Raw genomic sequence first — 27,154 nt, forward strand, 5'->3', positions numbered from 1 at the left:
TAATTACTCAACATATGTGAACTGATTTCGTAAAGTGATCCAGGCCGCTATTATGCTAAAGGTAAATCTCTTTCGAGAAGAGACTGTATATCACAGTAACAGGACCGTTGTGTTCTGGTTAGAATAGTGCCGTAACTTCTTAGAAATTATTAGCCAATGTGAATACTGTACGCATATTGTAAAGTATTACTAAATCTCAGTTAAGTTACATTTTAACAAATAGCTGGCTGGTATCATTTATTTATTAACATTTTATTTACTAATAAGTAATAACCAAGAGTTGTTTATTCTCTTAGTGGTTTATAATTATATATAAAAAATTAAATAAAGATAGTGTTGTGTCATATTGCTGGCATCCTTTGGGGTTTTTTAGTGTATTTAGTATTCTACAACATTTTGGTTTTATTAGACTCACGTATTTTGTTCAGTTTATTTTTATAATTTTTATTTTTATTAACAATATATATGATATTAATTTGGTTCGATGCATTAATTTGATGACGACTCAATGCGTACTTTCTTAATTTGTTTATCCTAATGTTCAGATTAATCAGTATTTCTATCAATAGTACAGCTAATGGTTAGTCATTGCAACCGCCTTCAAAACTTACTTATAAATGTTTTCTTTGCATCAACTTCTTCCTTTTTAAAATGATTCTGTCGAAGTCTTTGATTCTTACCAGAATAACCAATTTAACGGCACTTTGTAAAGGTGTTAACTAAACATGCTTAACAAGATGAACTAATTTCGGTTTTTAATGAAAATGTAACTTCTTATATGTATTCCATAAGAAGGCTAGAAATGCTTTAACAAAAAAGGGTAACGTAAATTGAAAAGTTGTTCCAGTTCACATTTTGAACGAAACGTTAAAGAATCTGTATCCTGTGTGCAACGTATATTCAGTACTGTGTTACGGCATCTTTGTCAGATACATAGGTCGACTGTTGTGTTCTCCAAAGCTTTATTCTCCTTTCGAGCAGCCTTTGAATTATTATTTCGAAAACGTTTGTGCTGTCTTATTTTGCAGACATTAATATTTTTTAATTAAAATTTCTTCGTAACTATACTCAGATATTTATACTTATAAAATAAAATTTTGTTTTTGCAATGTTTCCGCTTAATCGTTATAACCGTTCGATAAAATATGAAAAAGTAATAAAAAACTTATAGTAATGTATATGTGTAGCTTGAGCGTGAAACAGAAGTCCATGGACTAAAAAATTTAACGCTGGCGATCGTACTCTAGTTACAACGAAGACATACACATGCGGAGAACTATACCCATGTAGGTGTATAGTGTAGTGAGTGAGGTGTAGTGTATGTAGGACGAAGCGAGGACTACTCGGCGGTCGGGAGAGACACGGGCCTCTCTGGACGCGGTCGCCGTGTCTTGTGTAAATGAGTGGCAGATGACATGTGCATCGACACCGCCGGGGTTCGATGTAAGGCGTGTATCCTTACGTTAAAACGGGGGAGCGGAGATTATTTAAACATTAAAATTATTTATAGGCGCCTTGAGACAGCCCCTGTAGTTGGCGGGGTGGCCTGCGGTCTTATAGAGGACACACGCAGGAGGTGTCTCGGACGGGGGTGTCTTGTGACTGCGGGGAGGCACTCAGGAAACGGGAAGGACGGTCCTTGGCATCAGCTTTGAACTCTTCCGGGTACTTCTGCGGGGAGTAACGGCGACGACGTGCGACTGGTGTCGGTACTCGAATACGCGGGAAGCGAGCAGACCGACGGATGTTGACCGAGCACGTAGTTCGTGTCCGGCTTGGTTCTTTTTGCACTGGGGTGCTAGAAGAAGGACACTACGTCAGCAACTAAGGGACGCGGGAAAGTCCGAAGACACTTCCGACACTCCAAACGCTGAGCGTAACGAATCCGTGTGCAGGGGCACAGGATTTAGCGGGCAGCAACAGCTGAAAGGGAGGCGAGAAAGTCTGAGGACACTTCCGTAGTTCCAAACGCTGTGTGCAGGAATTCCTTGCACCGGGGTGCAAGACAGCGAACCTAATTGCAAGTCAGCAACACGGGAGGCGGGAAAGTCGGGAGACACGTCCGAAAGCTACAAGCCAATGGCGTGTGATGCCGCCGCTGGGGTATAGATGATGCATTTATACTTCCCAACTTTAACATTTGCTGAGTAAATAGGGTGATTGGTTATAGGAGTAAAAGCTATAAAGTGGTCAAGGATAGTGTAGCTCATTTGGTAGCAAGAAGCTTTAAAGCACACACCTATCTATAGTCACTCTGTATAAAGTGATTACTTTCAAATATGTTTTTTTTTTTTGGAATGCGACAGGTACAAAGTCTGCAGTGATAGATAGTAAACTATGATTCGTTTTAATATGAAGTGATCCAAATTTCGAAAATGCCGCATCTTATAATCTAATAATATTTTATTTATGTATTGTTAAAATATTTGATTTTGGATCAAGTGTTTTGACAGAAAACGAACTATATTTGCTGTCAATTAATATATACTAATTTGAAGCTTTTACACTTTACAAAGTGTGTTTCGTAAAAATGAAAAAGTAACGATCGAACTACTGACCATATGGCTTTCTTAATTACAATATTGCAGTGGTCGAGTTCGTAATCGAGAAAATTATTAAGAGTAAGGATTCTTACGTCGACAGTTTTGTTCACACTATAATGTTCGATATATAAGTAATGGACCGAGTGTAAATTTAATGTGTTCCTGTGTGTATAAAATCCATTCAATTGTCTTGGCTATGAACACTCCATGGCCAGAGTCCCGTCAACATTCAATGAGTCCCGAAAATATTGAACTGGTTGAAAGCAATTCACCTGTAAATCTAAAAAAGAAAAAGAGCAAGTTCGCTCGAAAAAGAGCAGTTTTACTGGGTCTTTCAAGAGTGAATACTTATGATATTACGAAAGAGGATCTTAAGTTCTATACTTTTAACATTCAAATTGATCAAGAGCTGTAAGAAAGTGACTTTGTTTCACACAAAAATATACAACCAACAAGGTTGTTGTGATTCCCATTTTTTTGAAGCGACGAAGCCACTTAAAAAAAAGCTACATCAACAAGCAAAACTGTTATTACTGGTCTTCAAGAACTTGCAACCCTCCATTGAAACTACAAAAACTATTGCATTGCCCCTGGGTAACCTATTAGTTTGCTTTAAGTGTTTAGTGTGACGAATAGCAATAGTGAAAGTTATCGAGGCATAATCACGGATTTCTTTTTGCCGAACATGCGAACTTATACTTCCAACAAGATGTTGTGACTGCACTCAAAAACTGATCAGTTGCTTTGGGCACATCCCGTGGCCACTGAGGTCACCCGACTTAACTCAAATAATTTTTATAGGGCTATCTCAAAGAGAGAATATACAAAAATAATCTCTAAATGAATCTTTTGTGCATTAAAAAGTCAAAACACTCATAATCGTCAGAAATCAACTCCTTTGACAAAGATCACTGTGGCGTTTAATACAGGTGCACAATGCCTAATTTGAACAGTATGTATGGAACGGACAAACAACTGTAGATATTTGGATTATATACTCTTAAGGAAATAAAATACGCATTACCCTTTTTTCGTTTAATATTTTTATAAAACTTAAATGTGAAATGTTGCATTTTTTATTTTCATTTGAAAACATAATTCTGCCGCCGCACATCTTGTTTAACCAATCAATCTATATACGTGGTCTGGCATTATCGTTTTATATATATATTGAAACTTTTTTTGTATACCTTACTTGGCCTTATTAGCAGCAGCGATTCGAATCAATAATTTTGTACGGCGGCAAAAACTCACAATGAACAATGCCTTTCCAATACGATGTTCTGTGTTACTGAAATATTTTTTTATTAATTGATAATTTATGTCAGTTTTGAGGCAGACGTCTATCTATTATTTCAATATTTTTCTGGAGAATCTGTAAGACGTAAATAGTAAAGCAGTATATGCAATATTTGTGTTAAAATATTCTTAGATATTTTTCCACATATGATGTTAAAGCTCAATCAAGGCATTATAACATTGGCTGTTATCCCAAACTCTACTCAGATAAATAACCGTTTACAGCAGCCCAATTACATTTGCTCAAGTATTACCTTTTGCCGTCTATTTTAAAACATTTCTAACTAAAACCGTTAGTTATCCTTAACGATTCTCCAGGGTCTGCACGGGTTGGAACAATTCCTAATCGGCAACGCATGAAATAACTTTATGATAGAAATTACAAATACGATTATTTGTTACGAGTTCAAAGTATTTTGAACAATTTCAATACGCAGAATCGGCCTGATAAGTATTAATAGGTGGGGAAAAAGTCTTTCCTCAAATAGTACCTATAAATTGGTGATGAAAATCTGTTTAACTGTACGTACAATTCGACTAATTTTAAACTTTTTCAAAAAAAAAATATGCAACGCAAACTTCAATTTTTTTAACCTTTATTACCCTAATGCAGTGTCAGAAAGAGTAGCATAGTAGGTTTAACCATAACACCCGTTATCCCTAACCGCGAACAACCTGGGCGAACCGTGGTTGGATCCGGATTCTTCCTAGGCTCGCCTGTGTTCCACGCTGCCGTCCCAAGCCACATACACACAACACTGACACAAATAATACACAGCTCTACACGGGTAGAGCGCTTTGCTACGTGCAAACGTCTTTATGCAACTGATACGCGCCCTACCAGCTTTTTCGTTTTAAGTTTTTAAGTTCACGGACTCTTCCGCCCCGAGAACTCAGTCCCGATGAAGCTGTAAAAGCCCTCTGGTTAACAGAAACTATATCAACAGAGAATAATTAAATAATATAAAATAAATAATAATAATAAATTTATATTTTTTCTATCCGAAAATTGATCCCAAACAGTTATAAAGATTAAAAGAAAAATGAAGATGGTAATTGAAAAATGGTAATGAATAGTGGATCACGGTCTATAAAACCGAGTGAAAAAGGTCGTCGTCGAAGATGGGTCAAGCTATGTCAAAACTGGGATTTACAAACAAAAAGATACTCTGTGTCTGGTGAGACTGGAATGCCTTTTTATCATTATGACCATTTACCGCCGGTCAGAACTATCGATTCGGAACTCTACTGTCAACAGTTGGGGAGATAAATGCAAGAAGTTGGCTAGAGGGTGCTAATATATCCACTGTATGGCCCATGACCTTACACTAACTCTTCAGAATTCTTTAGACAGTATTGATAGCAACAGCATCGTGTAAATACATACAAGATATCAAAAAGTCATAGTTTAATGACAATGATTTTTTAAGAAAACACGTCTCAAGTTTTTATATAAAACGTGAAGGAACTTTTTTTATTAAACCTTAGAATTAAAGATTCCTTATATATAAATAAATACAATAAATTTCAACAAGTTTATGTTATAAAAATGAGCTGCACTAATTTAAGTTGCTTGAATAAGTAAGAATCCAAAACATAAAAAAGTAATTAATAACTAACTTGTTTATATTTTATTTAAAGAAAGAAAAGGCAGCCATCAATATTGTATAATTAGCAGTTGTTCATTCATTAACAAACCTATGGTGATATGTGTACTTATAATAGGCAGTATCAGTCGGTAACAATAATAAATATTTGTTGGCTAACAATTGCAGTATAGTAGTATAGTGTTATTATTGAACTTCTGAAATTTAATAGCTATGTATAAAATATACTGTACATATATGGTGTTAGGCAAAATATTAAATTATATCATCTTGTGTTTCGTCTCGACGTAAAAAATAAATATTTGAATCGAATTTTAATGCATGATAACAATGTTGTATCTGTAGAACAGTATAATGTTTAATTACTAGAATGTGTGCCCGATTCGCAGTAATACAAATGCTCTTTAGTTTTAATTGCTTTCTTAGAAGATATTTAACCGAGCCGCTCTTTAATGCCAACGACCATAAGTGTTTATTGCGTCTACCTATTGATTATGTCCAATTTATCGCTCTTTATATATACGGTGACAACTTAAATTGCAATATACCTTAGTGTTAATTTAAGCTATTATTAATCAAACATTTTATTTATAGTCCATATGTGTAAAATAATTTTAGAACTTTTAAGATAATGATTGATTATAGAACCATCAGGATGTTCTTACGCAGCAAGAGCACTTCGCTTAGTATTACGAGGTGTGTGCAAAAAGTATCGCGAATTTTGAATTTTCGCGGGTTACGTATATTCAAATTTCGATTTGTTGTGGCGTTATGTTGGTACATACTTCTCTCACTTATACTAACAATTTCGGCCATTTTGAAGGTTCAGTTAATTGTTGACAGCTGCTTTGCTTGCACGTGTTTTGGTTCGTCTGCAATTTTTACCTATTCAAAAAAAAATGGAACAAAGAACCTGTATCAAATTTTGTGTGAAAAACGAAATTAATTACGCGGATATATTCTGAATGTTGACTGTGGCATACGGAGAAGCTACTTTGAACAAAAGCAACGTTTATCAGTGGTAGCAAATGTTTTCAGAAGGCCGAGAAGATGTGAACGACGAAGAGCGTGCCGGACACCCGAGCATTTCAAATACACTTCAAAACAGACGAAAAAATTGATGAAGTGATGAAAATGGTATAGGCCAATCGTCGAATCACCGTTAGAGAAATTGCCGAGGACCTAGGCATATCGATTGGCTCGGCCATTCGATTTTAATTAATAATTTCGGCATGAGACGGGTCGCCGCAAAATTCGTACCAAAATTGCTCAATTTCGATCAAAAACAGCATCGCATGAACATTGCTAATGAGATGTTGGAATCTGTCTGCGACGACCTGAATTTGCTCCAGAGGGTCATAACTGGTGATGAATCGTGGGTTTATGACGTGGAAACCAAAGCTCAATCATCTCAATGTAAGCTGCCGCACGAACCGAGACCGAAAAAAGCACGCCAAGTTCGGTCGAATGTGAAAGTTTTGCTTACAGTTTTCTTCGATTGCAGGGGCGTGGCGCATCATGAGTTCTTGCCACAGGGTAGAATGGTGAATAAGGAATATTACCTGCAAGTTATGCCCAATATGTGCGAAGCAATCCGCCAGAAACGCCCAAATTTGTGGAAAAACTAAAAATGGCTTTTGCACCACGATAACGCCCCTGCTAATACATCGCCAACGCTCGCGCTCGCAGTCGCAAGGAAAAACAACACACTAATGATACCGCAGCCACCGTATTCCCCAGAACTGACCCCTGTGACTTTTTCTGGTTCCCGAAACTGAAGAGGCCCATGAAAAGATGACGTTACGCCACGATTGACGAGATAAAGACGGCATCGAAGGAGGAGCTGAACAAGATACAAAAAAAATATTTTTTTAAGTGCTTCGAACATTGGAAAATACGTTGGCACAAGTGTATAATATCCCAGGGGGATTTTTGAAGGGGACAAAATAGATATTCACGAATAAATATTTTATTTAAATCCACATAATTCTCGATACTTTTTGAACACACCTCGTCTATTATAAAGTCTTTATATATATATATATATATATATATATATATATATATATATATATACTTAGAAAGCGTTCAAGTTACAGCGTTCCCTGTACATATTGGCTATTTCCTGTAAACGATACTTCATATTAATAATGATTAAATTTTAAATCGAATTCCAGCACTATGATTTAAATATCACTACCATCCTCGCGGTTACACGCAAGTCCTGCAGTCCTTCGTTACCAAGAAGTGGGATCTATTTTGATTTGTCCTCGTATTTTATCACCACACTTATAGTTATGTTAAAAATCATCTAATTTTCAATTTTCATAACCTCCCCTGAGAGAGAAGAGAAAGGTTGTACCTAACCACGTGTCATATGTCTTTCATATTTTGCTGCTTTCCTGTGAAGGTTTTCTGTAATTGTTTGTGAATTGGAGTTATTCCAAAAAAGACAATGCCTATCGTTAATGTTTTCTTGTAAGATTTTGTTTAAGTAATATCATATAATAATATGATACTTCCACCACACACCAACACTATCGATCATTTTTGTTAGAAGGCCATCTCCCGCGCGGCCCACCAAGAACACGCTTAGCCTTTGCAACTCCTGTAACTTATTACTTTAATATTTAATTCTCAACATTACTTAAGATTTTTTACTTTAAATTTCTAGATATTAAAAGTACATTATAGTGTAAAATAATATTCTACCCTCTTCCGCTTACCATTCTACATAAATAACATACACATAACTTTAATTTTATAATTTCTTAATTCTCAGTGTAATGTAACATTATCTCTTACTACTGAATCTAAGTCATGCATGCATCTGGATATCGTTACTTAAACAAATTCAACAGATATTGCGAATTACAAACTTTATTACTAATATTTGATATCGCGACAAAATCGAGCTACATTTTTTAAAATCGATTATGGACATATCATAAAACGTTGTCCAATCTACCCATAAATCGCAACGCTGGTCTTTTAAAATACTAAACTCATTGAATTTATTTTTTTCATCCTAGCAACTAAATACTTGGTGATTAAAATCATTTTTATACAAACATTGTAATGTTTCCGTCCTATTACTTATTCACAGAAGTATGTGTCGCATGATATAGAAAGCTTCCTGCAAAGACCACCTGCCATCACTCAGAGTCTGCCACACAGTTAAACTATTGTATCCGCGTAATTCTTCCGAAGCCATAAACGCAACAGGATGTGCGAGGTATCCAGAAAAAAAAACTATCGATTTAAATAAGTACTAACACGTTACTACATTATCTTAAAGGGATTATTTATTACTTTAAAAGGCAAGAGGATGTATAAGAATGTATTTTTTAAAATAAATACAAAATATGCGATGCTTTTCAAATCATATCACAATAGTTTTTTCAGTATTATTTTAATTATGTATTTTTGCAAGTTTTGCTACAATTGCAAGTTTTATCTTATAAGTTAAGTTGCAATTCTCTTAATTGTTCAGACTGAATTATTTAAAAAAATACCAGGAATTATAATAAAAATAAATTAACGTAATATCCTAGTATTAAACGCATGAAATTTTTAATTTATCGAAACGAGTTTGAAGTAGCTGTTTTTATAAAGCGTATAAAAAATATAACCTTATTGCCCTCGCCAACCCGAGGGGGCATTAAACATTTCGCAGCAGGCACTCAAGTGGCGTAATTAAGATGTTAAAGTATGCTCATACAGTATTTGTACGAAAGACTTCGAACCATTATAGAATATGGAAAAGAAATATCGTAGATTGATCAAAGACCCTTTTGAATTTTTTAAAACAACGTTTATTATTTGTTTTAATTGAACGCTTGCTCATTCATTTGAATTAGTTTCTTTTTACGAATGAAACGTAACATTCGAGCGGTAATTTAATATTTTCATGTCTGAATAAGTTACCATTAAATATTTATTTCAGCTGTACACAGCGAGCTTGGTTATTATGAATTGTAGCGAACTTATTAATACTTTAGTATTTAATATATTAAACAAGATAAAATATTTAGAATATTAATAACTCAATATTTTGAAGAATATCTACGCTGCGTCTTTCTTATTGTGATGCACGAAGATGGTTGCGGTTTCAAACGAAGTAGTAAATACGTGTTAAACAAACAAAAATTATGCACGCGTTTAGCTGTAATTGTGAGGAGGCGTTTGTAAATGAATGAAAAGTTTAGTACTTTCGGTGCAGTAAATTTTTATACAAGGAATAATTGATTTAGAAGAAGTTGTGAATTTGTATGTGATTCGCGTCAGGGGCCTTAATATTTCCGCATAATTGTAAATACTTCTAAAGTTAAAAAAAAAACATTAACATTCATCGCCTTTGTCGAATAACTGCGGTAAAAATTTGTGGTTAAATTTTTGCGTATAGCCAAGTGCAGTCCATATATTAAATACATATTGTGTTGTTGTTGTATTTGTTACTGTTGTATATGTAACAAATTGTACTTTCAGGCGTCTTACAGTTTATTTATATTTATTGACAATCTGAAGTCTAACAAAATGATCGTGGCGACAGTACATAAAAATGACTTAAAAGAGGAAATAACAAATATAAGAATTTAATATCTATGGAGTTAAACATAGAAGCTTGTTAAAATGCCGACCAATACAATCTATCAGTATGTAACAGTCACAGTTAACATTTGATATATATTATACATTCACAAAAACGTTGATCTCACAAAACACCAAGCCAAACACTGTCAGAGATAACACACAATGTTAAATATTTACATTTCATTATGAGCATTTGCTGACTACCTAATTGATAAACAAATGGATAAAAGCTGATTAGTGACGTAACTAATATTAATTAAATGTTTATACGCGGCAGTGAAACGCGTTATATTACATAATTAATATTAAACGGGCGGATTACAAAAAAATCCTTCAAGAGAAGCACAAAGGTGATACGATCTTTTACAATCAGCGAATATTTATGTCATAGATGCGTCACGCTGGGCGGCCAGTTATGGATAAAATTGGTGCCATTTGTAAAAAGTAGCCAAAATCAGCATATCAATAGTTATGCCAACTGAAAATTTAGCACAAAATTGATTGGACCAATTTGAAAAAAGCTTTGTATACGAAAAAGTTCGAAATTTGAGTGCTATACAAAGCTACTGGTAGAAACCTAATGAACCTCGTCATTGTCTATCTCTCTTAATTGCAATCCTGATGAAACAGAACCGATTTGTAGAGATTAAGAACTGCTTATGAAAAGTGGATCAAGTGTCCAGACGGCCCTGGTTTCACAGACTGTGGCAAAACCGCGCTTAACTCGCAAGTAGGTGATTTGGTGTGTATGGCGAGATTAGAAGAGTATCGTTTATTACTTTTATCGCGAAACCATCAATTCGGATCTCTAAAGACTGATAAGGATAAAGAAATGAGGAGAAAATAGCCAGAATGAATTAAGGAAGGAGCATGGCCTATCATTATGATAACGCTAGACTAGAGTTTAGCTTGGCGGTAATAATAATGCATCTGTAGAGCCCTGACCTTGCAACTTCAGATTTCTGTCAGTTTCGGTTTCATCAGACTAGGTAGTGTTAAAAGAGAACTGCTAAAACTACTTACCGCGTTTTTTATCAGAAGACCCGCAATTTTTACAGCAACCATTTTGTGCTATGGCTTTATTATATTTACTATAGAATTTAGATACTATAGTTAAACTTAACTTATAAGTTAAAATACATCTAGAATATTCATATAAAATGCATAATGGGAAATAAAATATTATTAAAATAAGATACAGATGTATTTGTTGTAAAGTTATCTGTTGTGATTAAAAATTAAGGTAATGTTTACTTTAACAGATGAATATTACGAAACTTAAACAAATATTTCGAAATATGTTTTAAACCATAACTTGGAAACTTATCTTGGCGGCCGTCAGTTCGTCTTCGCGTCCCATGACTAACGCCTCGTAGCGTTCAGGATCGCGTGATCGTTCGCAAACACGTCACGGTTCACAATTAAATTGTTCTAGAAAGGTGGAAATAAAAATTAATGCCATTGCTATAGCTTTTTTTTTAGTATAGATTACTACTATTATATATTATTCGTATGTTTGTTGTGCAAGTTCTGCTCTCTTAATTTAAATAATCACATGAAAATTTATTAATTCAAAATATTTTAATTAAACAATTCAATTTAAATAGTTATAAATTTAAAATTAAAATGAAATATTTAACCATTTTATCCATGTATTCTTGCATTATATTAAATTTTTATGGTTTTAGCTACCATGTCAGGTCAGCTACAGGACCAGAGCTCAAAATTAATCCAGTTGCAGAGCTGTTCGTCGGGAAGATGGATTTTCTTTCCGAAATTGTTCACCGCTGCACTAAAGGATGTATTCAAGCTCTTGGACTAGAGCAGGCTTTGCGTCAGCATAAACGGCCGAGTACATTATTCACCTACGGTTTGCCGATGACATAGTCATAATGGCTGAATTCTCGATGATCGCAGTAAAGCCTCAAGACTAGTAAGTCTAATATCCTTATCGTGCTTACTCTGCTCAAGTAGTTGTCGGAGGTGCTATACTCGAAGTTGTAGACGATTTTAAAAACCTAGAACAAATCGTCCAGCTAGGTCTGACTTGGAGAAGGAGATCATTCGTCGAATCCAAGTCGGATGGGTATCTCCGAAACGTCATCTCTTTTCAAATATCGCAAAGTCTGAAGATTAAGGTCCTTTTACCAATATGCGATGTCATTGAAGACTTATAGATCCAAGACGTGATCGCTTACGACGGGCCTTATAAGAAGGCAAAAGCACATCTAGAGAAAATAGCTAGGCTTGGAGTTTCGCTGCGAGGACGAATCAGAAATAAGGCGATCCGCAGAATACCAACACTACTGACATAGCTCGAAGAATTGCTGGTCTGAAAGGTGGGACACGTCGCTCGTGCAACCGATGGTCGTTTGGTGCCAAACGGTCCTCGAGTGATGACCACAAGCGGGTGGACTTAATATGGATAGTCCACCAATAGGTAGACCAAAGACATAACATTGCGGGAAGTCACTAGATGCGGGTACTAAAAGAACGGTTCTTGTGGCGATAAATAAATAAATGTTTTCAGTCAGCGGTATCTCCGTTTTATAGGACTATCTAAATCATTCATATTTAATAATATATCTTTAATCATCACCAATAAGAATATTACAGTATTTAATTACAGTGGAATAAGAAGTTATAGTAACCAGACGGGTTTAATCGTACCATTTATAAAATAATAATAACCTCTTCAACATATTTTAACCTAACTATTAAATGTAGCCTAAGTATTTAAGCCTGTTTCGTTGGGGACAAATTTATTCGTCTAATATAAAGGATGCTAGTAGATCTTTCTCGTTACAGGGTACCAAAGGTGAACATTTACTTGCCGCCACACAATAACGTATAAGCATTAATTACCTTGTTCCATCGTTAGTACCATGACTGATATAATAAGAAACTGAATCCTTATGTCAAGGTAATGAGTGTAAAGGCGTTGTTAAACAGATCATTTTATTTCCGCATATTTTATTATATATTAGCAGTTCTACAGCCTTGTTTATTTTTAATTATAAATAAGCATTCTTGGCTTTTGTTTCCAACAGTTATGCCTTCCGTTAACTAGCAAAAAAAATTATCAGTACACTATCATTGCACTATATAGTCCTGTTTGACATTGTATGCTTTTTTGTATGTTGTCGTTATTCTACGATTTTTTTCTTTACATTTTACGTTTAGAACCCATATAAATTCATCACGACAATTTTGTAGTAACAGGGAATCAGCGTTTTAGCATTTTTATCTTTATTGAGCTGCAAGCTGCATTATAAAGATTGAATCTATTTCGCGAGCTAAACTCTAATGAAGTAATAGAATAAGCTATGTTTTGTTATATTTTGGGATACGTATAATACGTATTCATTTCCACTGTACTTCTAACAACACAAATATTCTGCTAACAGAAAAAGTCTCTACGCAAACCATGGCTGTTGTCAGGCAGTTCGTTAACACCTCACGCCGCAGCAAATGCTTTGTACCGTGCAAGCGTTTCCAATTACGTTACGGTCGACAATTAAATAGATTTGAACACAAAGTTCGACTGGCAAAATTAAAACCACTTGTGCCACTACAAAGAGTACCGGTATATCAGAGTAAAATTATATTTTATTACGACTTCAAAAAATACTTTTTTAATATTTTCCTTAACAAAGTTTTTGTTTTTTGTAAAACATTATGAAGTTATTTTCAGCTCTTGATGGACGACATATGTTAGATATGCACCAGTTAAGACAATCACTTTTATAAAAATTCACTACACATTCCCTGCTGCATTGTGCTGCTTTACAATAGTATACAGCTAATATAATAAAAGATTGTTCATGTTTACAGAAATATTTATAATGATTAGGAAAATTTTATTGAGAGAATTAGGCGCTTCAAGATACAATTTATTCTTTGCTACGTGTAAACTTTCCACTAAACATTTATAGATTCTTGGAAATCATTTGAAACACTCACATCTATTTATTGTAAATTATAAAAGAAGATAGGAGATAGGAAAGTACGTTATGCGAGATTTTCAATAAATAAAAAAGAGGAATAAACCCAGTTTATGAATTAAAACAGAGAAACGGATAGAAGAGGCCATAGCAGAGAGATCTTTACCATGCATAAAGTGTCAGATTTGTTGCAAAAAACTGTGTAAACATTTATTGTGCAAAAACAACTCACAAATTATGTTATATATTTAATATCTCAAAAATTATGTTTTAAGCTCCTCATAATAATTTTCTCGCAACGTTTTTTTGAGTACCGTTGTTGAGTGAAATACCCAGATCACGATTTTATACATGCTCGTATAAAAAACGTAATGTTACATAAAATATACACATATTTAATGTTTATTTAGTATTATTATAACATCTCTCCATATTAATCTCGGTATTTTGTTCTATTTTTTTTTTTCAATTAAATGTATTGTTAATATTATTAATATTTCATGCGAATAACGATAAATGACTTTATCAATCATGCCTACACTGTTTAACAGTTAACAAGATGATAAAATTAGGAGAATTTATGTCATTAATGTTAAAACTGGTTAACTGGTCGACAAATTATACTACTTATTTAGTGTACAAATTAAAGAGGAGAGGTAAAACACTTAGCATGCGCTACAAAAATTTATGACGGAACTAAATGGTGCAATTTGCTCACTCCTTTAAATGAAGCCTAAAATACATAGACTGACCACTCTATCCGTATTCAAAGGACTAACTGGGTTGGAACTATTTAGTTCTAGCTGGCGACAAAGTCAGACAACAAAATATATTTATATTTTGTTGCGAAGTTTTTATACCGAATTTAGAGTGTTAGATGTTTAGTTGCCCCTGCTTATAAATAACAACCAGAATTCCTAACAAGTTCGGACAAATTCTTCAAGCATGGTACTGACTCCTTTTGTTTTACTCTTGACGAATCTCCTGTGTTTAATAAAATTTAATCTCACAATATCGTTGGTTCACCATTCCATTGGTGTTACCACTGTTGTAGACTTTCTTCAATACTTCAACTTTTGAACCGTTTAATTCACTGAAGGAATGGAGTCACAACCATGTTAGTTTAAAGGCAAAAATTTAAAGACTAAGTCACTATTTTTTACCTAAAATTAAATAAAATTACAGGACGTAATTTGTACTGTCCTAAGTATTTTTTTTTGGGTAGTAAAGAAACAAAAAACATTAAAGAATATAAGTTTGTGTGTGTATATCTTTTGCTTTTTATTATTCAATTATTCATCTCTTATCTTTACTTTGTAACTTTTTGCTACTAGTTTAGACTTGCCACTTCAAAGCCCGAGTCCAGCAGTCTAACTTTAATATATAAACAGCGTACGAAAGCGTTATATTATGGTAACCTAAAAATATTATTGATAGACGGTTATCTGGAGCTATCTTTCTATTATTTCTGCTTTAAATGTGTGAAACATATTTTAATATTAGATTATGGAAATGTGTGAGCCAATAAACCTTCATCTACCGTGAAAACAATAAACATCTACTGAGTTTTATTCACAGTTAGTTGTTTTTGTGTTACAACATTTTTATAGAGATTTATCAAAAAAAACAGTGCAGTTATCCACAAATACAAATAATTTTAAAATATTACAATAAAAGAATTGGCAAAAACCTCATCTTTTGTTTGATGTATTAATTTAATTTCATTATTGTTCCCCTGCCGCGCGCCCGCTGCCCCCGCACGCGTTCAAAGCCTCCCTCGCGACGATTGTTTATGTGGCATATGGCGATCGGTTCAAATTACAACGCTCCAAACTCACTACTTCCACAGGCCTTTTTATTTATTTTATAGATTGTTAACCAACACAATTGTAGAACAATACAGGGTTTAATTTTAAAATAACTAACGGGATTGCGTTTGACGTCAATGGCTGTTTTATTTTTTTCATTTAACTTCATACTTTACCGTGAAACACTTTGACAGTTCATTCTACAGTACTTTTAGTTTAAAATAATTTGTGTATTAATATTCAGTATGTAAGTTTATTAAATAGTATTACTAGTTTTAATATTGAATCGCTGTTCCTCATACTTTTTAGCCTTGCTGGATAACAATCTACAATAGAATATTTTATCAACAATCGTACCTTCTTAACTGCAACGTGAGATAACAAAACCGATATTAATTTTTTTTCTCCATAAACTTATGTATTTTTCCGTTTCTTTGTATGTTGTCGTCATCAATTTATGGAAGCTTCGCCCTACTGCGGGACATTAAATGATATTTTCCATAGTTGGGTGAGGGCAATAACGCCGCTTTTGCCGGCCATGAGTGGGCCACAGGCGGAGCGGTCACATGGGAAATTATTTAACATGGCGTTTAATGGATTTCGCCGCCACTTCATGCTACCTACATGCGAATAATTGTGTCTTAAAATGCATGTACTACTCGTTCGCAGCGTGGAGTGTTACGAGTATATCAATGCTGTGAATTCGTGTTTCATTTTTGATTACGCTTTATGTTATTTGTTGCAGGGTACGTAGTGACGGGTTTGGAGTTACTGGAACTGCGGGTGCCGGCTCACGTGCCCTTAGGCACGCGCGCCTCCCTTTCCTGTCGTTGGAAGTTGGGACCGACAGACGTGCTGTATTCCGTCAAGTGGTACAAAGATGGAAAGGAATTCTTTCGACACGTACCCCGCGACGTCGAACCGCGCAGGAAGTTTCTCTTGCCGGGGGTGGACGTTGAGGTAAATAATTTTGTTACTTGTTAATTTAAAATGATGTGTTAGTGGGTTGTCTGTATAGAGTACATCTATTGAAAACATACCTAAACTGTGTCATTTTCGTGGTAATTTTTCAAAGGTATATTTATTTTTATACACATGGAAAAGGACTATGATCTCAAATTATTACTACCGTAAAAAATTGTTATTTACGGCACATTTTCGTGTTTATAAGAGTTACTTTCTTACTTTGCATTTTTGCACTTTTGCGTTGCAGACAACAATTTTATTAACTGAATTTGGCGAATTGCAATCCTAATAGGTTGATTCATGGTAAGTAATGATTGATGCAAGCGACTTTTTTATTGCTTCAAAAAGTAATTTATTAAACAAAACAATTTATTTTAAAAATCATCGTCATTTACCAGAATTTATCAAAAGTTATTTTTTATGCCACGGGTTATTTTTTTACTTTTTTATGTTACGTGAAGCTTCGAAACAAGGCATATAGAGGCGCTTATTTGTTGTAATGGATGTCGCGATTGTAATCTATAGCACGTAATGAAGTTGACTCACCGAAATTGCGTGCGTGCTGTGGCGGGTGAGTGACACCTAAATATATCTACACGTAGCGCCGCCTCTACCCGGCGCCGGCTACACTACAAGGAAATGGACAAAACTTTACTATATAGACATTTCATTATAGTGGATGGATAAAACTGGCCAATGATACTTTTCACCCCTTCGTAAAATATTTTTTTTTTACTGCAAAAATAACATAATGAATAATATACCAATTACTTATTTTAAATTTTAAAAAATAATCTCTGATAATTTCACTTAAAAAATTAAAGAAAGAATATTATTAGAATATGATTAATTTAATTAATTCTACTGTTGTTAAGAACTTTCTATGGACAAAAGTAAGCCATGGCTGCCAAGCAACGGGACCTCAAAAGATATATATTGAATATATACATATATTTATATTTGCGTAACTCTTATGCTTGTATTGATTCTCTCTTGTTTTATCTTGTCATGTCTTCTCAAAAACTCGTAACAGGAACAACGAAAAGTGAAAGAGTCCGTTGATATAATTTTCAGGAAACAGTTATAAAGGTGAATGATGAAGAAATGTGTCATTGAAATGCCCCACCCCCTGTACCTTCGCAATTATATAAATTCACTTTAATATGTATTGTTAGCTTATTTACATATTGTATAAACTTTATTACTATTGGGAGAAGTAGCCAGAAAACACCGTGTCGCTTACACAACAAAGTTTTTTTTGAGAAACATCAAGGAATCCACTAGAATGAAGTGCTGCTCATATATTAAGCATCGAAAGAGGTAAAGTGAAATATTAAAAAAAAAAACAATTAGCCTTAAGGTCTCGGAAACCTGCGGTAGAATACTACTAAATTCTCAATTTTTATAAATAAATCGTTTAAAGTCTTTGTAGTTGAATAACTTTGAAAGCATCATCGCCTTCTGATTTGTCTTTTAAACTTTAACTACCGGTACCGGAAATTGTCAACTAATTGTGCTCAAAGGGTTGCTTGTTCATATTAAAAGAAATCGTTTACCTCTTTGAGGATCTACTCACGTGGCATTGTGGGCAAAAACTAATTGTTAATATTTTCACAAAGTAAATTAAACCGCCTCACAAGCGTTCTCAGAACGAAGCGTACAAACTGCTGGGAAAGTAGAACGGATATTGCGACTTGTAGTACTACGTGCGCACACACCGCCTCTCGTGGAGAAACTTTTTCTGGTTCTATTATTTGCCGCTTAAACATATATACGCAAAATCTTCCTGCATACGCAAACCGACATTACAAAGCAACTATTATTTACAACTGAAACGGAATTTAGCATGACCCAAATAAATATTAACAGCTTTCCTCGATAAAGTCTATATTGATCGTATTCAGAAACAAGAGGAGATTGGTAACTATTAACTGATTAGAAGTTAAAAGTAGAAAGGTTTATTTTAAAACTGTGGTGTGGTTAATTTCATAATAGCGTACACATTCATTATTTAATAGTATAAACGTAAACACATTGAATATTTTCATTTCTAACTGTGATATTTCGTTGCAGCAATCAAGTCCGAACGGTTCCAACGTAACTTTGTTCCCGGCAGTATTGGAGACTGGTGGGCGATACAGATGTGAGGTATCTGGCGAGAGGCCCCTTTTCCCAACCGTGTCAGACCATGCGGACATGATCATAGTAGGTAAATATCGAAAACTATTTTTGACTTCTAAAAAAGTGACAACAACTTTTACTTGTATTTCTCTGGATTAATTACCACTTTTGTTAAAATGGTAAGTAACATTGTAAGCATCATTACGCCACAATCCATCAAACTAATATGTTACTGGATACAGCGATGCTGCTCAGAGGCACATACAAGTGCTGCCGCAGCTTCCACCTTCGCGGAATTTTCCGTGTGTCAATAAATTTTTAGTAAACGCTCTAAATCTATCAAAATAATAAATATTTTACACTCTGGTGATGTTTTAACCAAAGAATTTTTAGTGAACTGGTTTATTTACGTTTTCGCTTACTATTGTAATTCACACGCAGGAATATTTTATAGTTTTAAACCAGTATCTTTAATTCTCTTAAGTTATAATATTTTATAAAATGAAGAGTAACTTTTTAATAAACCAAACGTTGATTTAGTGATTGCTAGGCGGTATAAAATAAAAGTAATATTAAAATTTTACAAGTATACTCTTCAATGTAAATAGCCAGTTTTAATTTGAATATTATTTTTACAACTGTTTTAATAAGTCGTAGTATAATTTGCATTAACATTACACATTGAAAAATTATATTACCATTCATGTCGTTGTAATGATATGTAGGCTATTGTCAATTATAACAAATATAAAAAGTGTGTGACTTTTTTGAAAAACTTCGAGACTTGTTTTAATATCCATTTAATAAAGATATTAAAAATTTATGTTTTATGCATCTTATGTATCGCTAATGTTGATACGTATATATAAAGTACTTAATGTACCAGTTCGAATGACGCAAAGTGGAATTTTGAAAGATTAAAAATAGCTCTTCCTTTTCGCCTGCTACTTTCCTGTATAGGTACGAATCTTCGTGTATCACTGAGGAGTACAGGTATCTTATAAACTTTAATCAATTTAATAACTTCGCTTGATGAGGTTTACTTAAATAATATCTATTGACTACGTACTGAGTATTGGACTTGTGAAAAGTTTGTAGACAAAGGTTTAAATAGGACGCTAAATTAATGATTCTGCGATTATGGCTGCTTCCCGCAGTCCCGAATGTAATTTGACTATTGAAATTTAAATGATTGATTTAATTTTATCAAATAACAATTTAGTTCTGAAAGTTTTACCAATAACCGCGTCTTAAAAATAAACTTAATGATGACTACGAATGTTTTTATTCCCGCTGCTTTTTTGATCGCAAATACTTCTGCTACTCTGTTAGTTTATTATGCCTCAGATCACAGACCCAAGTATTATGATAGTAACTCTACGACCGTATCATAAAACAGAAACCCCTTTAATTACATTGTGACCATAAATTTTGCGTACTTATCGTTTCGCTTAATTTAATATCACTATTATATCGTTATTTACTATAAAATCTATTATTAAATTTAATAGTAACATAGACTGCCTTTTTAACACACAATATAACATGAATAATTTTTACAGTGGTATTTTATATGTCAAGTTACTAAGATCATATACAACGCTGGTATCAAACAAGTACATTTACGCGTCATACGAATAATTTCAATTGTGCCACTATTTCGATAGCTTGTCGGCATTGCTATCGATGCCAGGTTGGGTTTTGAAACGCTACTCCTTGAAATCGGAGGAGTGTGATGTTGAGAGATTGTAAAAAATCTCCAATATTAGGACATATTCGTTACGTTCATACTTCTTGCCAGAGGAATTGTGTGACGTGAAATTTCACGACGAATCGGAGTCGTTTTGAACTACGTTAAAATTAATCAATTGTAATAAATAATTACTAAAAAACTGTTAGTTAATGAATTACTGCATAATATATGAAGTTTAATGAACATTATGGTTTAAAATGTTTACAAAATATGACTTCAAAAGAAAGAAAAATAAAATGAACACTACACGTTTCTGGTAATTGACTAATTACCTTTTTTAATTTTTACCAATGAGTTTTAATATAAATAACACGATTATCATCAAGAGATTCAATACCCAAATATAGTTTATTATTTCCTTATTTAAGTCGTTGTTTCAACATGTGCTCCACGAGAACCTTACAGGATTGTGCTGAAAAATTCTATAACATTTTTTACATTTTAGCACTACCGGAGCATGGGCCTATAATCATGGGTTCACGGTTGAGGTACCAAATCGGCGATCGCGTGCAAGTGAACTGTACGTCGGGTCGGTCGAGACCGGCCACGCGACTCGCTTGGTACATCAACGGAGAGCCCGCTCCGTCGACCGCCGTACTGCCACCGGTCACAAATAAGGATGACGACGGCCTCGAGACTACCAGTGTTGCACTCGACTTCAAAGTAAAACCCAAACATTTTAAAAAAGGAGATCTTAAACTTAAAGTAAGTACGTCGCAATTATAAAAAAGATGTGGTAAAAACTTTTGACTAACTTCCTTTAGTTATTATCATAATGTTTAAAACACTATGCATACTTTTATTACAGATTTCCAAATTAATGGGGTATCAAGTGTTTCTTGATAGCCAAAATTTAAAAACAAATGATTGATTTGATTTCTTTTATTAGACATATATTACATCGTACATAAGTCGCGAATGGCTTGGGCTACGTGTCTTCTTTGTGTTTTAAAATATCATACGTAGCTTTATTCAACCCCAAATTTACTTTATTATTCTAATCTCACACTTTCTTCTAATAAGTAATAATTTGGCTACCACATTCCTTCTTATTTATACGTATATCTATGTATGTGAGAAACGCTGATTAACTAGGCAGTAATTATAAATATAGTTATTTTAATTATGTATATTAGATATGAACCGATAATTGATTAAAAAATTTTGATTATGATCGATTTTCTGAATATAAAGAACGTAATATTTTTGTTTAAAATATTTAAAGCTGAAACAATCGAATGACAGAAACGAAAATTGAATAATTTACTCACAATCGGTAACTATAGTGAATAATCGAATTTTATTATTTAATTTGCGTTTTCCATCAATTGTTGTTCTCGACAATGAATTATACAATGTATAAAATTTTAATATAGAATGTCATGTTCCTGTAATAAGTCTTGTAAAGCTTCCAAAAATACGAAAGTATCAAATAATAAGTATACGTAAATTAAATATTTTAATTATTACTCATAATAGTACAATACCTACTCGCTACTTCTACTTATCAACTTCGAGTAGAGCGAGAATTTTTTTTAGTTATAAGCCTTTCCTTTTTCTTTAGAAATTACTAACATATTTGAGATTGCCTGGGATATTAACTCTCATCTCTTTGTTTTCATGATTTTCAATACCAGATAGTGTTCATCAGCGTATTGTCAAATGTGGAACTAACAGCATACGTCATGTAAACTTACTGCCCGTTACGTTACTCATTTATTTTTTAAAAAATACTCCATTAATTAAATTACAGAGTATTTTTGTTGCAGTGTCTCGCTACCATAGCAACTGTATACTGGCGGAGTAATGAGGAAAGTGTTCAAGGAGAAAGGTTAAAAGGATATGCAAAATCTCGAGAATTCAACGAAGGTTCCAGGGCAGACCGCGTCCAGGCAGCGGGGAGTGCATCGGCCCCCTACGAAAACTATTTTATGTTCACACGACATCTTATCTTATGTTGTATCGTGACATTACGAACGCTATCGTATCAACAAACGAATAATATCACCTTTTTTAAATTGTAATAACACCTGCGTAAATTTCTTGTATGGTGGTTTTTACATTAAAAACTAGATCGACGGAAACTAACTTATTTTGTAAATAGTGATACAAACATGTTGAGTATTTGTAGAAAACTTAACATTCTTATAGTATTTAACTGTATTTTGTTTTTGTTTCGGCTTAGATCTGTTGACTACCGTTTAATGCGGTGTTACCGCGCAACGTTCCATTAGTCTACGAAGTACATGTACTGAGCAAAATCAGCTCTTTCTTAATTTTATTGCGGATGCGTTTCTTGATATTAAAGATAAGAACAAGCACATATGATAAAAGAGGCAAATGGCAATCGTAGAACTTTTCTAAGACCATTTACTTTCTGAATTTTCGCATAAAAAAACGTCTTCGCTTATTAATCGCCACTTTTACCATTTGTGTTCTGTTATTCGTTTTCTTTATTGTTCTCCTTTTTCTAAATGATCGATCAAACGAAGTTTATATCTGTTTTGCTTTAACAATTAACTTGCTGTATTATTTGTGTTCGTATCGTGCTACGTAAACCAAAAACTATATTTAATTAAGTTTAAACTATTCGCTTGTTTATTTACTATCACGAAACTTAAACCAGCTCAAGTAATCCATTTTCTTTTAATTCAATAACAATGTAATAAACATTTTTTAATTCACGAGTGTTCTTAAATTATTAAAAATCTATCGATTTGCCTAATTTCACTGACGAGAAATCTTATTAAATATATTAATATCAAACTATAATGTTACTTTACTCGCAATTCCTTAAATATTTCATTCACAAATGTTTATATAAATGTATAACTTAAGTAAAATTATGTAATAAGCAAAGTATCATCTTAAATATCTAACCCTAATACAAAATTGTACATGGATAGGTATTTTATAAAAAGTATAAATAAAAAAAACAACACGTTACAAAGTTAAGCATACATATCTATGTGTAGTACATATGTAAATTTACCATAAATTTACGAAATCAATCTTTAAACTTCATTTAAATGTATACAATTACATATCTATTTAAAGTTACTATACATTTCTAATTTTACACAATTTTGGTTATCCAAATTGTACCTAACCAAATTTTTAATGATATCAATTTTGACATATAAATAAATTTAAAACTGTCATATTTAGAAAAAAAATATTGTATACTATTTTACGACTACTACAAATTTTAATAAAATTTGTGTAATCAGAAGTCTATCATAAATTTAAAGCATTAACTCTACCCATTTCGTTTTTTAAAAAAAATTAGTTTATCGTCGATAAACTGTACAATGAAAAGTAAAAATAATGAATCTCTTTACATTATATACACGAGCAGCGTCAAATATACATTCTCACGTTTATGTATATTTGACGCTGCTCGTGTATATAAATATAAAATTATTGGAAAAATATAAAACGACATTGACTAACATATAAGTCATCAAAAATTACGCATTTAATTTTACGCCGAATTTTTTTTAAGCCGACAACAGAGTGACATTTCTGATGTTTAATATCTGGTAATTTCAATTAGTTTCCATTAGTACATATAGAAATTTATATAGAAATTTGTAACTTTAAAATCATCAAGCCTGTTTGCGAAAAACCTTTAAAAAATTTAATCTTAGTCAAGAACCATTCGCGACTTCTACAAAAATAAAAGGAATTTTTACAACATTTATTCCTAATTGTAAAATTTTCTCTGCAAAATTGTACGTGTTAAATAAAAAGTGATAAAATTAACATAACGAGGAGTCATTCCTTTTTGAATTTCAGCAAAATGTATAGAAAGCAGTTGAATTGTTGCTTATTGTTACAAAATATAGTACGTAAGTTATGACTGTAAATAATGGATGGTATTTGTGTAGCTCAAAGTAACTACCACGTCAATAAATATGTGATCTGCATGCATTCTTTTTATTTCCATTATTGCGACGGATGAACCCATAAGCGCTGTCTTAACAGATTGTTTTAATTTAATAATTTTGTACACATAAATTTAAATGAATACACAATATTTCTACTTAAAGATAGATAATATCAGTTTAAAAAACTAGAGTGTGATATTGTTAATAATTTCAAAGAATTTTGATTACTGTTATCTCAGTCGTATTCAATAATTAATAACTCTTACCAGAAGTAATAATTCTTCTTCTTACAATTATCATAGTTTGAAACTTATTTATAAATGTTATTATTGCGACTATCATAGCTTTAAAGAAGTTATCCATTATAACCCGCTTATTCCTCTCTGCTAGAACTTCAATTATAACACTTTCTTAAATTTACCTTTAGAAATCTGTTATTACCATAAATCAAATATTAGAGCTGTCAAGAGCGTTTGTGAGTCCTTCAGACTTTGTAATGTATATATGGAGACCACTGAACATTGACGAGTGCTGGTCACAATAATTTCGACGACCCCATCTATATATGTATATTTATTAATAATGGAAAATTTCACCTTCGAAGAAATTATTGAGTACACGATACATATTATGTGACATTCCAATATTTTGAGTGAAAATATCGCGTTATGCGTTTGTATTAATTATTTTATTAATTATTTTATAAAATTATGGTATTCGTTTATTTAGTCAGTATAACGAATTCATACTTCTCTACAAACACTACGGTGTTCGTATGGTAATTCCTTGCTTGTCAGAAAGAGATCAACTTCACATACATTATCTTTATAACCTGACACACACAGTCCAACCAGTTGATATCATAAATTGTGTTTACTATCTTTTTTATTATAATGAAACGATTTCGTTTATTAATTAAACTAGGAAAAAAAATCGTCTCGTTCATTTTCATTTATATTTTTACTGTGCACAAGTGTAGATTAATAACGCAAACGTTTAGTTAAAAACGATATACGGACACCATCATCAAATCAAATAAATGTTTTCATACATGTATTAATATTAATATCAACGGACTACGCGTTTACATATTCACTTTAACACAGTTTTTAATATTTTTACTAACGTATAAAATAAAAAGTTAAAATTAAATTAAATTTTAATTAAAGATGACTTATTACATTTAATTAATTTTTTTTCAGTCAATTACTTATTAATTATTAAAAATTACTTTCTAGCCTTTCAATAAAAATCGGAATATGTCCAATTTATGCATGAAAATTGTTGTTAGGTAAAATTAGTAAATAATAATTTACTTTATTAAATATTCAGTTTGCTCGGGTGAATACTAGGAGGATACAGATTTCAATAAGCGTATATTATATTAAATATATACATTTATATCTCAGAAAATAGAATAGAAGCTATTTTGATGGTCTGTCAAAATAACAAACATTATTCTTTTTATATTACAACCAAAGGCAATCTGAAACTCATCTTGTAATTAGAGAGTCTAGGACTTCTTCTGACAGTAAATAGATTCATATTTCATACTGTGCAGTTTTGTCTTAAATCTTCTAGCTGACTCAAATGAGTCTTGGCCTACGAGACACGAGAATGATGAACGAGATTGCGCCAGTTTTGTTTATCTTACACAATCTCTGGTGACTCTGTGACTTCGGAAGTTGTGCAGGTCAACTGCAATACGATTCTACAAGCGACATCAAATTTAAAAAAATAGAAGACGCCCGTTTGAAGTTCATATCTAGTGACGGCTTTTTATACTGTTATTTTCCATGTGCCCAATCAGCAAAGACTTACTTTCATTTCGTGTGTGATGTTAAAGGTAACGTATTAAAAGTATGTGTTTTTCTTTTCTATAAAAATTCTTCGTTTAGTCTTTTCAGGCCTGGGAACTTTCGGAACCTTCGGCATATCTTCCCTTTAACAATAAACATCTAACACTCTTTGAATGTGAACATTATTGACGATTTAATATCCAATTTTGAACACGGTACTTCTTACAATCTCTGATTGACGTGAAGTAACACTGTTAGTTTTATTTTGTTGCTGACTTTATTTACTCCAGAGTCAAGCAGCAGCAAAATCAACTTTCTTTAAGTTTTCCCTAACTCAAAGCATACCTTCTTTATTATATTTTATTAACTGGCTCACCTAACTTATATTAAATTTATTAATTTACACAGCATGTTCGAATATTAGATAAAAAGGGATCATTTACAATTTCGAGCATTGCCATGGCATATAATCTCGTCTAAATTGTTATTAGTGCACCACCAACTGTCAATTTTGCTCTCACTCATGGTGTTTATCACCATATTGACAAACTTTATTGGAATATCTAAGTGTCTTAAAATGTTATACAGGACATCTTTAGTCTGCACCGACGGACTACAGTTTTGATAAAACTTTAAAACAAATATAGATGTTCTCTACGTAGGGAGGATACGTATCTGTCAAAGAAAATTCGAATTTTTTCCTAACCCGCACTGATTATTGCCAAAAATTATTCCCGGTTACGGCCTTACAATTTATTTTACCAACGTTTGTTATGCAACAATATCCTCATTGCAATATCATTGTAAATATTTTTACAGATTATTCCTCTT

General features: G+C 32.9%; 1 protein-coding gene across 1 annotated transcript in view; it reads left to right on the forward strand.

Annotated features, from left to right (window-relative positions):
- Window positions 1-24,093, forward strand: part of LOC137932891 (uncharacterized) — a 66,258-nt gene extending 42,165 nt beyond the window's left edge. Inside the window, exons 2-6 of the mRNA XM_068776578.1 lie at window positions 16,540-16,754; window positions 18,834-18,969; window positions 21,080-21,339; window positions 22,404-22,536; window positions 23,993-24,093. Of these exons, the coding sequence (XP_068632679.1) occupies window positions 16,540-16,754; window positions 18,834-18,969; window positions 21,080-21,339; window positions 22,404-22,536; window positions 23,993-24,093 (845 nt within the window). The remainder of the gene's footprint in view (window positions 1-16,539; window positions 16,755-18,833; window positions 18,970-21,079; window positions 21,340-22,403; window positions 22,537-23,992) is intronic.
- The last annotated feature ends 3,061 nt before the right edge of the window (window positions 24,094-27,154 follow it).

Source organism: Battus philenor, unplaced genomic scaffold (assembly GCF_028537555.1).
Source record: "Battus philenor isolate CCGP_79_NKW_IND1 unplaced genomic scaffold, ilBatPhil1.0.hap1 SCAF_12, whole genome shotgun sequence".
Taxonomy (NCBI): Eukaryota; Metazoa; Arthropoda; class Insecta; order Lepidoptera; family Papilionidae; genus Battus; species Battus philenor.